The sequence below is a fragment of the Macaca nemestrina genome, chromosome 18, assembly GCF_043159975.1.
Source record: "Macaca nemestrina isolate mMacNem1 chromosome 18, mMacNem.hap1, whole genome shotgun sequence".
NCBI lineage: Eukaryota > Metazoa > Chordata > Mammalia > Primates > Cercopithecidae > Macaca > Macaca nemestrina.
This window is the reverse complement of record NC_092142.1, coordinates 65,904,415-65,917,208: the sequence shown is the minus strand read 5'-3', so window position 1 is coordinate 65,917,208 and position 12,794 is coordinate 65,904,415. Positions and strand designations below refer to the sequence as shown.

The window sequence follows — 12,794 nt, the reverse complement described above, 5'->3', positions numbered from 1 at the left end:
AGTGAGACTGTCTCAAAAAAAGAAAGAAAGAAAATAAATCTAAATTATACCAATAGTATCAAACTTTCTTACCTAAAATCATATACAATTTTAAGCACCAAAGCATACTTTCTTCAAAAGTTACATCCAAAATATTAAATGCTCAATTTTATTTTTCAGTTCATTTTGAGTCTCAATACTGAAATACTGAATCTCTGTATAAAAGCAATAATAAATGCTTTGAAAGACCTGACAAGTACCACTAACCTCCTCTCAAATCCCAGTGTCCTGAGGAAGTAGCCCATGTGCTTCAAGGACAGCAGGATAGTGGTCAGGGAGACAGGAGTTTAATCAGGAGGTGCTCCCCAGAATGTTCATGGAAAGAACTGATGATTCACAATGGAAAAAAAGCAAATGATAAATAAGCCTTTCTTCTTTCTCAATATTACTAATTAGAAAGCAGGAAAATCTATTAGGCAGAGAAACACCAGATATGCCTGGAGACACAGGTAAGGAGTCTGTGTTCTCTCAGCTGTCTCACAAGTTAATGAATCAGATACATTTATGACCCATGCTAGGCTCCAAAGTAAGATTCAGGTACTCTGTATGCCAGTAAAGGCTTCAAGGGTACTCCAGGGTTTAGCCACTATAAAGAATAAAGAACAAAGAAAATGTCAGACAACCAGCCTGGGCAACATAGCAAGATCATGTTTTTACCAAAAAAAATATTTTTTAATTATCTGGGCCTGGTGGTTCATGCTGTAGACCCAGCTACTTGGGAGGCTAAGAGGGGAGGGAACATTGGAGTCCAGGAGTTTGACAGTGAGTTATAATGATGTCACTGCACTCCAGCCTGGGCGACAAAGCAAGACCTTGTCTCAAAAAACAACAAAAAGTGAACATCAGATAGAATCCTCAATTTTAACAACAAACCCTCATGCTAGCAGAATGGAAGTGATTTACATTTTATTTTTAAGATCTAGGAGATAGGCTGGGTGTGGTGGCTCATGCCTATAATCCCAGCACTTTGGGAGGCCGAGGTGGGCAGATTGCTTGAGTCTAGGAGTATGAGACCAGTCTGGACAACATGACAAAACCCTGTCTCTACAAAAATTTTAAAAATTAGCCAGGCATAGTGGTGCATAGTCCCAGCTCCTCGGGAGGTTGAGGCAAGAGGATTGTTTGAGCCTCAGCTGCAGAGGTTGCAGTGAGCCAAGATCATGACATTGCACTCCAGTCTGGTGACAGGGAGACCCTGTCAAGAAGGAAGGAAGGAAGGAATGAAAGAAATACAGAGAGAGAGAGAGAGAGAGAGGAAGGAAGGACTAAGAGATAAGATGGATTTTTTTTTTTTTTTGAGACAGAGTTTCGCTCTTGTTGCCCAGGCTGGAGTGCAATGGTGTGATCTCAGCTCACCACAACCTCTACCTCCCGGGTTCAAGTGATTTTCCTGCCTCAGCCTCCCGAGTAGCTGGGATTACAGGCATGCACCACCACACCTGGCTAATTTTGTATTTTTAATAGAGATGGGGTTTCTCCATGTTGGTCAGGCTGGTATGGAATTCCTGACCTCAGGTCATCCATCCGCCTCAGCCTCCCAAAGTGCTGGTATTACAGGCGTGACCCACCGCACCTGGCCAAGAAGGAATATTAATGGTTTCAGAATAAAAGGATCAAGGCTTAAATATTCAAAAGAGAATTTCTTAGATGAAAACACATGACTAAACAGTTGCACTGAAAAATGTACAGAGAAACACCACCAAATTAGAAGTATCCCAGCATTTGACTGAATGTCAGCTGGGACGTAGACAAAAAACAGGAAGCCAGACCTAGCTATTTGCTTTTCTTTTCAGTGGGTGGCATAAAGGGGTAAGTTGAGAAAAGGGATCAACAAATGTAGTTCAACTTAATTGAAGAATTCTGCCTGATGTAGTAGAAGCAAATAAAATTGTTGGTTTTGTGGGATTATATTTGTTCCCATTTAGGGACATATTTCCTGTTGTTTAAATCCCACAGCAACTCATGAGATGAAATTCATCTCCAAAAACGTATCCACATGACGAATTTCCAAGTAAATACAAAGAGTCTACAGCCCACAGAAACCATTACAAATTATTTTTTATTTTTGCCCCAACTCCTATACTAAATATGGTCTAAAGTTGAGGACTAGCAATGGTGGTTTATCCCACAGTCTTAGGGCAAGTGTCCCATCTGATAAGTCTCACTTCTCCCTCCTCCCCACCACCTCTCAGGAAAGGATTCAGAGAACCTTGGTTAGAAACTGTTGTCCTTAAGCCTTTTGTGTTTTCACCTCTCCAGATAGAGATTGAATCTTAAGTCCACCATCTGCTAAATAAACCTGTCCTGTCTAAACATCTATCACCACAACTACCATATGCAATCACATTTTCTCCTTTCCTGCAGCCATAGGCAGCAGGAACATGTGAAAAATTCTTTCAGACAGTATTTTGTAGTTGGCAGGTGCAGGGTAAATGAGGGATTCAGCATAGCAGAGGTAGAAGGATTGTGTGGAATTGACAGAAGAATATTTGAGAGGTATAATCAGAAAGCTTTAAATGCTGTGAATCAACCCCCAAAGGCTCAGCCCAGGAGGAAATTTTACTAATGCAGGAAAGGTCAGGAGTTAAGGCATAGACTAGTTACCTACTAGCATGGCTCAAAGTTTCTGGAATGGGACTCAGTAGAGGGAACCAAAAGCTGCAACAGTAAATTCAGCTGGTCCAGAGGCATAGATCCTATCAGCTGAAAATCAAAACAAGTCATTCCAAGCATGCTTACAGTAGGCGTGTTTGCAAGCTTAAGGATTCAGTTTTAAAATAAACGAAAACAGAGCTAGAATGTAGTATTACAAAATTTCTCATAACCATAATCACACACAAAAAAGTTAGGATATTGCATAGAAAAGTGTCCTGTAGTATGATTTGTAAACCTAGGCCTTAGTAATTTAAATAAAAGACAAACAAATAAAGTATCTCTTCATAATCTAGAAGTCCATGATTGTGAATTCAGGAGAATTATTGAATTTGCAGATTTTTGTGGCAAGACCTCACAAGATCCTGAAGTTCTTTATTCTCAGAATCATGATTAAATTTACCCTTTGAAGGCTCAAGGCTGACACAGTTTCACATCTTTATCAAACGACTTGGGTTACATGAGCCCAAACCAATTCTATAGACTTTATGCTCTGTCCTCTCTGCATATAAGACTTGATCAGACATACACGGACATGAAATCACTGCTATTTAACTGTTTTTTAAAGCTAGGCTGTTTGTTTCTTTGTTTCTTCCTCCTATTAGTCTATTTAGCAAATTAAACCTGCCTGCGCTTTTAATAGTAAGGTTTGGATAGCTAGTTTAAGAGTAAGTGAAACGTTTTAGAAGAGCATTTATGTTAACCTTGACAATAGGATGGGAGATTCTTAACCCCCCTTGTAATATGCACCGATTGATTCTGAGTTAAAATATACCACAGTGACAGTGATATCATCCCTGTACATCCTCGCCAAGTCCTCTGGCAATGTCAGCATCGCCGCCAGCCGCTCTGCCTCCATCTCCCCATACTCATTGTTCCCGATTGCATGTCTGATCAGCCGCGTGGCTGCATTTTGGTCAGCCTCGTGGAGCCCGCTGGCTTTCCTCTGCAGCAGCAGGCTCTGCATGAGCCCCAAGTTGGCGGGTCTCTGGGCCAGGTCTGTCTTGTGCTGATCTGCCTCAGTCAGGTGCCCCATTACCAGCCTTACCACGTCCTCATTGCTCAGCATGTCCCACAGGCCATCTGAGGCCAGCACAAGGAACTTATCCTGGGGCCTCAGCCTGTGGTATGTGACCTCAGGCTCAGCAGTCAGGTAGGGTGGAGTGTAGTAGTGTGGGGGTGTGAACTGGTAAATGTTGAGGGCCTCAGTATTGAAGCCCCTCTCCAGAACGCTGCGCTGCAACTCTTTACTCCACTTCAGCTGAACATCCCCAAAGGCCCTGCAGGGGATGAGGACACCCAGCAGCCTATCCTCCATGATGATTGTCCTGTCCTCTGACTCAGGGTGCTCCCTCTTTAGCCGGGACAGCTCGGCCTGGTTCCAGGCATTGTGGTCACGGGTAAGGGGCAGACAAGACCACATGCCATTGTCCTCCTGGACACCAAGGATGGCTCGGCAGTCACCAGCATTTGCCACGTGTAAGTGAATTCCATCAACATGGGCCATGCAAGCTGTTGCCCCAGAGAAAGCAACCTGGAGTGACAGGTTCCTTGTCACCTCATCTTCCAGAGGGGCCTGGATTTCCAGCGAGATGTCAGAATCCAGTCTCTGGAAGGAGTACATTAATGCTTCTTCAATGCTTAGTCCCATTTCCATATGCAAGTCAAGCAGTTCCTGCCAATAGACACGGAGGTGGTCAAGATGCACGGATGTGACATCCTTGTAGATACTGTCCCCTGGGTGCTTGAGCCAATGCAGGATGGGCAGCAAGGGTTTCATGCTTTCCATAGCTCCCTCCATGTGCTCCAGGGTCTGGTGGGACATCAGGGACACTGCCACATAGTAGAAGAGCCTCTCACTCACTGCTTGGGCACATGCATGACCGCCATGTCCATCGAAGATGCCAAACATTAGTCCATTGGTTTGCAGGCAGGAGGCTACACCTCGCCGGTCCTCCACTGGTGAATTGGCAGCCAGCTGATTGCTCTCAAACCGCAACACTGAATTTGGAACTCTACTTTCAAGGTCAAGAATCTTGTGGGCTGATTCGCCAGCTCGAAGCACTTCGTTTATCTGCTCAGGGCTGAGTTGCAAGTGAAAATCATCTTCCTCTGTTGATGTGTGTCTGTAGGCTTTGCACAGAGTGAAGCCACCACATGGAGAACTGTTTAGGGTGGGTGGCACCCGGGAAAAGAGCCTCCATTTTAATTTATTCCTATTTGAGACATACCTGGAGTATAAGCGTCTGCCCCCTTGCAGTGTGGCAATGCTGTTCCTTGTAGAATTTAAGATCCAGTAGGACACAGTACTTGACATTCTGAAACTATATCAGCAAATGTGTTCCTTCAGCAAAACAAGGATATTTTTAAACCTAAAAATTAAAAAGTTGGAAGTTTCAAATTTAATTTCTTAAACATACTGACTTCTGAAAACATTTGCTAATATCCTGAACAAAAATGACTTAGAATAAACTATTTACAATACACTAAACTCACTCTCACCAGCAGACTATAAGTGTTCATTTAAATATCTGCTTCGGGCGCCGGGCGTGGTGGCTCATGCCTGTAATCCTAGCATTTTGGGAGGCCAAGGTGTGTGGATAGCTTGAGCCCAGGAGTTCGAGACTAGCCTGGGCAACATGGTGAAACCCTGTCTCTCCAAAAAAATTAAAAAAAAAAAAAATTGGCAGGCATGGTGGTGTGCACCTATAGTCACAGCTACTTGGGAGGCTGAGGTAGGAGAATCATCTGAGCCTGGGAAGTTGAGGCTGCAGAAAGCAGTGATTGTGCCACTGCAGTCTAGCCTGGGCCTCTTGCTAGAGAAGGAGTGAGACCCTGTCTCGAAAAAAACAAAACCAAAAACAAACAAATAAATAAATAAATAATTTGCTTCGGGCATAGTGGCTCATACCTATAACCCCAGCCACTCCAAAGGCTGAGGCGGGAGGATCACTTGAGCCTAGGAGTTCCGAGACCAGCCTGCGCAACAGAAGGGGACCTGGTTTCTACAAAAAATTTTCTTACAAATTAGCTGGGCATGGTGGCACACACCTATAGTCCCATTCACTTGGAAGGCTGAGGTGAGAGGATTGCTTAAGCCCTGGAGGCCAAGGCTGCAATGAGCGGTGCTCCTGCCACTGCACTCCAGCCTGGGTGACAGAGCAAGACCCTGTCTCGGCCAGGCGCGGTGGCTCACGCCTGTAATCCCAGCACTTTGGGAGGCCGAGGCGGGCGGATCACAAGGTCAGGAGATCGAGACCACGGTGAAACCCCGTCTCTACTAAAAATACAAAAAATTAGCCGGGCGCGGTTGTGGGCGCCTGTAGTCCCAGCTACTCGGGAGGCTGAGGCAGAAGAATGGCGTGAACCCAGGAGGCGGAGCTTGCAGTGAGCCGAGATCGCGCCACTGCACTCCAGCCTGGGCCACAGAGCGAGACTCCATCTCAAAAAAAAAAAAAAAAAAAAAGACCCTGTCTCAAAAAATAAATTATATATATATATATGTATTTTCCCACTAGTCTATAAACTCCATGACTCAAGCAACTATGGCTGCCTTACTCACCAACAGCTTTCCAGTGCCTGGACCTGTACCCGGCACACCCTAAGTCCTCAAATACTGGCTAAATATGACATTTTCAGAGGCCCAATAGCACACTAGCTGTGATACTATCTTGTGTAGCATCAGACACACTGCTGATGAGGTAACACTCCACTTATCTATTGGTGGAATGGGAATATTAGTCTTAGAAGGTTTTGTGAGAATTTAATAAAATATGACCCTTCTACTAAAAAAAAAAAAAAGTAGTTATTATTTTCATCATTAGGTATATACCCCTCTAGTCATTCTGCACTTTTTTTTTTTTTTTTGAGATGGAGCCTGGCTCTGTGCCCAGGCTAGAGTGCAATGGTAAGATCATGGCTCACTGCAGCCTTGCCCTTCTGGCATCAAGGGATACTCCTGCCTCAGCCTCCCAAGTAACTGGGACTACAGGCATGAGCCACTATGCCTAGCTAATAGACAGGGTCTCCCTGTGTTGTCCAGGCTGGTCTCAAACTCCTGGGCTCAAGCCATCTTCTGCCCTTGGCCTCCCAAAGTGCTGAGATTACAGGTGGGAGCTACCGCACCCTGTCATTCCGTACATATTTTTGTAGAGTTGTAACTACAACTTTGAATCTAGTTTTCCTGATAAGAGTATTTTTTCACACCTGATGGCTACATTTTGGCATAAAGAATTGCAACTTACTTAACTATTCTCTACCGCTGGAGATTTAGAGGTTATTTCCACTACTTGCTCTTTATTAATATAAAATACCAAACTGGACTGGGCACAGTGGCTCATGCCTATAATCTCAGCATTTTGGGAGGCCAAGGTGAGAGGATCACTTGAGGCTAGGGAGTTTAAGACAACCCTGGGTGATACAGGAAGTGCCCCATCTCTACAAAAATTTTGAGATTAGCTGGGCATGGTGGTATGTGCCTGTAGTCCCAGCTACTCACGAGGCTGAGGTGGGAGGATCGCTTGAGCCCAGGAGTTCAAGGCTGCAGTGAGCTATGATCACACCGCTGCACTCCAGCCTGGGCAACAGAGCCGGATCTGTCTCTAAAAACAACAACAACAACAAAACCCCACCAAACTGTACTGCCTTATGCAGTAACCTTTTCTCTATTTAGGTTTTATCCTAGTTATTTCCCAAACAAGGAGTCAGTAGGTCCAAGGGTGTAGACTCATTGCCAAACTGATTTCCAAAAGCTTCACATCTGCCTCCGCAAGGGGGTGACGAGTTTCCTAGTCCCTTCACTAGCCTCTGGTGGTACTTCTCCTTGGAATAAAATAAATAAAATAGAAAAAAAAAAAAAAAAAGAACAAAACCTTGACCCATTATAATGAGCTTTTCTGCGGTTTCATGTATGAATCCTGCCCTCAGGATCTCGAGATCATTTGTCGGGATCTCAAGAGCTCCCAGGACTGAGGACCGTCCCCTCACTCCCCCACCCCTGCCAGCCCACCCCGCAGAAGTCGGGGCGGGGGCGGTCGGTCCGGGAGCAGAGGGCGCCTGACGCTCTGGCCCTGCAGTCAAGGCAGACAGCGGTGCAGGGCAATCCACCGCACCCGGGACGCAAACCATTTAGCATCCTTAAAGAAAACAGACAGGTCCCAAGTTCAAATATCTGACTACAGCCTCATCGCTAAGTGCACGGACTCCGGAGCCCACCAAAACCGATCTGCCTAGAACTCCGAGGGCCGTACCCCAGCTGGGTGCCCCCGGGCGACCCGCTTGGTGCCTCTGAGCCCCGGCTTGCCAGCCTGTAAAACAGGAGCGCGCAGTCGGGACACAGAGCTCCAAGGGGTGCTCGAAGGGCCAGAGCAGCTAGTGGGGTGCCTCGGTAGGTAGCCAAGGGTCCTCGGCGAGCCCACGGGCCCACGTGGCGCGCGCACGTGAGTGGGGTGACCGTGGTCGTAGGCCCAGCTGGTCCCTCTCTGCCGCGGGCCCGCCCCCTCACCTCAGCTCTCCGCCCAGTCACCTGAGCTGGTGCCGCAGACTGGGAGGGTCAGGCGCCGGCGAGGCCTGGAGGAGAAAGAGGTGTCCACATCCCCCGCTCGTTCCCTTCCCTACCTCGGACCCTCGCCCACTTTTCACCAGCTGGCGAGGCCACAGCCGCCTGCTCGGTCGGGTCAGTCCCGCGCCTGCGCACAGTGCCACAACTGCGGCCACCAGGTCCTCACCTCACCCAGGCAGTCCCTAGTCAGGACCCAGCTCCAGAAGGAAGCGCCCTCCCGCCAGCCCTGGTTGGCTCAATAGCGGAGGCGGGCCCTTGATGGACAGAGTTATTGCCCAATGGTTAAAGAGGATGAGAGGCAGGCAGAAAGGCGGGACCCGGGAGGGGCCAACACCGCCTCTTACCGCTGCCTGGGTGCTGAAAGTGTTCGAGAGCGGGGCTACGGGACCAGGCAATCACGTGCCTGAGATCGCCAGCTACGTGGCCGATCTGCACACCCCGAACCCAGCGGCCTCCCCAATTCCTCACCGCTGTTAGAACACCCCACTGCTTCCTCTCCATTTCGGTGTCGACCACTCCAGAACCCTCTCCTAAGAGCCACACCCTGGTATCCAACCACCTGGACACCTGCCTCTGGAGGCCCCTAGGCGCCTCAAACATAACTTCCCCCAAACTCAGCTTCTGCCAAACTTGCTTTTTCTCTTCTCTCCTAACCCAGTAATGGACCCACCATCTGCTCAGAGACCCAAGCCAAACCCCTGACTCGGGTCTTGACTCCTTTCTCTCCCTCACCCTCTCTTTTCAATTATCTAATCCTGTAAATCCGATCTTCTAAATTTCTCTCCCCTCATCCATCCAGCGACGCAGCCACCCTATTCCAAGCCTCTCACTTGGTTTTCCGGTTTTCCCTCCTCCACCTTTGACTTGGTCCTAACCCCAGAGCAGAACAGCCAGAATGACGCCCCTGACCCTTTTTTTCGTGGTTGGAGGGTAGAGACAAGGTCTTTCTTTTTTTTTTTTTTTTTTTTTTTTTTTTTGAGACAGAGTCTCGCTCTGCCGCCCAGGCTGGAGTGCAGTGGCGTGATCTTGGCTCACTGCAAGCTCCGCCTCCCGGGTTCACGCCATTCTCCTGTCTCAGCCTCCTGAGTAGCTGGGACTACAGGCGCCCGCCACCTCGCCCGGCTAGTATTTTTGTATTTTTTAGTAGAGACGGGGTTTCACCGTGTCAGCCAGGATGGTCTCGATCTCCTGACCTTGTGATCCGCCCGTCTCGGCCTCCCAAAGTGCTGGGATTACAGGCTTGAGCCACCGCGCCCGGCCGAGACAAGGTCTTTCAATGTTGCCCAGGCTGGTCTCAAACTGCCGGGCTCAAGCGATCCTCCCACCTCAGCCTCCCCAAAGTGCTGGGATTACAGACGTGAGCCATCACGCCTGGCAGAATGACACTTCTAAAACTCAAATTCCAAGGCCGAGCACGGCGGCTTCCGCCTGTAATCCCAGCACTTTCCGAGGCCAAGTTGGGCGGATCACCTGAAGTCAAGAGTTTGAGACCAGCCTGGCCAACATGACAAAACCCTGTCTCTACTAAAAACACAAAAATTAGCTGGGAGTGGTGGCGCATGCTTGTAGTCCCAGCTGCTCAGGACGCTGAGGCACGAGAATCATTTGAACCAGGGAGGTGGAAGTTACACTGAGGCGAGATCATGCCACTGCACTCCAGCCTGGGAGACAGAGTGAGAGTCCGTCTCAAAAAAAAAACAAACCAAAAAACCCCTCAAATTCCTGCCCTGATGTCTTTAGTGGTTTCCCACAAACCATTAAGCTTTGAACTGACCATTATATTGGCCTACTACTGACAATTAACCCAGTATGGCTGGTGGCTGGTAGGTTGAGAGAGACAGAGAACCCTGACACCAGATAATCCCTCCATCCCTTCTGGTCCTAACATTGTGGAATTCTCGTGATCACCTGCTTCCTTATAAATTATTTTAACAGAACTCTTGTAACTATGATAAGTCAGATGGAGTCCTTCCCTGGAGACAGAGAAAAATGGAAGACAACTAGAAAAAGCCACTTGGAGTCCTGAGAACGTGGTCTTCCAGAAGGAGGACACACTGGCTTACCTGGGGAGCCTGGCCAGCCTTCTGGACCCAAGGACGTGATTGCAATAAAACGGCTCCTGTCAGACTTGCCCTTGTATATTTATAGTTCCACTCACCCTTAGCCCTTTCCAGAAGTTCAAAGTCAGGATTTGCAATATCTGTCTTCCTGCATAATAAGAGGACTGTTTCAGACTCAAACTAAAAGTAAGTCTAAGGGTTTCTAATAAATGAGTGCAAGAGAATGCGAAAGCACACTTCCGCCCTCCCCGCCTCCCCGCAGATAGGTCATATAGGGTCACAATGGGTTACCCTTCCGGACAGAGGCAGCAGTGTTTAATTATTCAATCTGCAGGCGTTATGGGTGCCCACAAGGTGTCAGGCCCTGGACTGACTGCTGAGACACGCAGATGGCTGCCCCCACCACTTTCCTGAGAAAAATTACATCATTCCACCAAGTCTGAAACCACTGAGTTTTTCTAAGTTACCACACACACCCACTTCCAAAGTAAAAATGCACCCTGGAGGATTTTATGTGCACTGAAACTTTCATTTCAAGGCTATAACCAGTTCAGTCACCCTATATAGGATGGCCAGCCCAAGTCCCTCACTGGATCTCTCAAGCTTCCTTGTCCCAAGGTCTTATAAGCAAATACGAAGGAAAAGGATTACTTATCTCTCCTTCAAGAAAGGGAAAGCATAGCTTAATTGGCAGGTTTTTGTTTTTTTTTGTTGTTTTGTTTTGTTTTGAGACGGAGTCACACTCTGTTACCCAGGCTGGAGTGCAATGGTGTGGTCTTAGCTCACTGCAACCTCTGCCTCCCTGGTTCAAGTAATTCTCCCAGCTCAGCCTCCCAAGGAGCTGGGACTACAGGCATGTGCCTCCATACCTGGCTAATATTTGTATTTTTAGTAGAGAGGGGGTTTCACTACATTGGCCAGGCTGGTCTCGAACTCCTGACCTCATGATCCACCCGCCTTGGCCTCCCAAAGTGCTGGGATTACAGGCGTGAGCCACCATGCCCAGCCGTTCATTTGGCATTTTTAGAGAAAAGATGTAAAAATATTCAGCCTCACTCAAAACCAAAGAAATGGCCAGGCATGGTGGCTCATGCCTGTAATCCCAACAATTTGGGAGGCCGAGGCAGGTAGATCACTTGAGCTCAGGAGTTCGAGACCATCCTGGGCAACATGATGAAACCCCCCTCTCTACAAAAAATACAAAAATTAAGCTGGGCACGGTGGCTCACGCCTGTAATCCCAGCACTTTGGGAGGTCAAGGTGGGCAGATCACTTGAGGTTGGGAGTTCGAGACCAGCCTGGCCAACAGAGTGAAACCCCTTCTCTACTAAAAATACAAAAAATTACCCAAGCATGGTAGTTCATGCCTGTAATTCCAGCTACATGAGGCTGAGGCAGGATAATTGCTTGAACCTGGTAAGCAGAGGTTGCACTCCGGCTTGGATGACAGAGTAAGACTCCGTCTCAAAAAAAAAAAAAAAATTAGCTGGGCGTGGTGGTACACATCTATAGTCCCAGCTACTTAGGAGACTGAGGTGGGAGTATGGGAGGATGGCTTGAGCCTGGGAGGCAGAGGTTGCAGTGAGCCGAGATTGTGCCACTACACTCCAGCTTGGGCAAGAGAGCCAGACCCTGTCTCAAAATAATAATAATAATAATAAAGAAAAAAAGAAAAAGAAATGGTAATTAAATGAACCATTGTGGGGAAAAGAAAGAGAGATCAGACTGTTACTGTGTCTATATAGAAAGAAGTAGACATAAGCGACTTCATTTTGTTCTGTATTTGAAATGCTGTTAATCTGTGACCCTACCCCCAACCTTGTCCTTGCAAGAGACATGTGCTGTGGTGACTCAAGGTTTAACGGATTTTGGGCTGTGCAGGGTGTGCTTTGTTAAACAAGTGCCTGAAGGCAGTATGCTTGTGAAAAGTCATCACCGTTCTCTTAATCTCAAGTACCCAGGGACACGTACACTGCCAAAGTTCGCAGGGACCTCTGCCTAGGAAAGCTAGGTATTGTCCAAGGTTTCTCCCCACGTGATAGTCTGAAATATGGCCTTGTGGGAAGGGAAAGATCTGATTGTTCCCCAGCCTGACACCCGTGAAGGGTCTGTGCTGAGCAGGACTAGTATAAGCAGAAAGAAGGCCTCTTGGCAGTTGAGATAGAGAAAAGCATCTGTCTCCTACCCGTCCCTGGGCAATGGAACATCTCGGTGTAAAACCCGATTGTATGTTCTGTTTACTGAGAAAGGAGAAAACCGCCTTAGGACTGAAGGTGGGACATGCTAGCGGCAATGCCACTCTTTATGCGCTGAAAAGGTTTATCGAGATGTTTGCATGTGCATATCAAGGCACAACACTTTTCCTTAAACTTATTCATGTCACAGAGATCTTTATTCATATGTTTTACTGCTGACCTTCTCCCTATGATGATCGTATTATCCTGCCACTTCCCTTTTTCTAAGATGGTAAAGATAATGATCAG

The 12,794-nt window shown here is 47.4% G+C and overlaps 1 protein-coding gene across 4 annotated transcripts; it reads right to left on the bottom strand.

The window, feature by feature from the left end:
- Nucleotides 1-2,767: 2,767 nt before the first annotated feature.
- On the bottom strand, nt 2,768-8,442 carry LOC105491454 (pyruvate dehydrogenase phosphatase catalytic subunit 2). Of its 4 annotated transcripts, none has more exons than XM_011757939.2 (2): nt 8,308-8,442; nt 2,768-5,063 (listed from the first exon to the last, which is right to left on the bottom strand). In XM_011757939.2, the coding sequence occupies exon 2, from the start codon at nt 5,006-5,008 to the stop codon at nt 3,419-3,421; it is 1,590 nt and encodes a 529-aa protein (XP_011756241.1). In that variant the 5' UTR covers nt 5,009-5,063; nt 8,308-8,442; the 3' UTR covers nt 2,768-3,418. The 4 variants fall into 4 exon arrangements, with proteins under 4 accessions (XP_011756241.1, XP_011756245.1, XP_011756243.1 ...); XM_011757943.2 differs by having other exon boundaries at nt 8,418-8,439; XM_011757941.2 differs by having other exon boundaries at nt 8,195-8,311.
- Between the last annotated feature and the right edge of the window lie 4,352 nt (nt 8,443-12,794).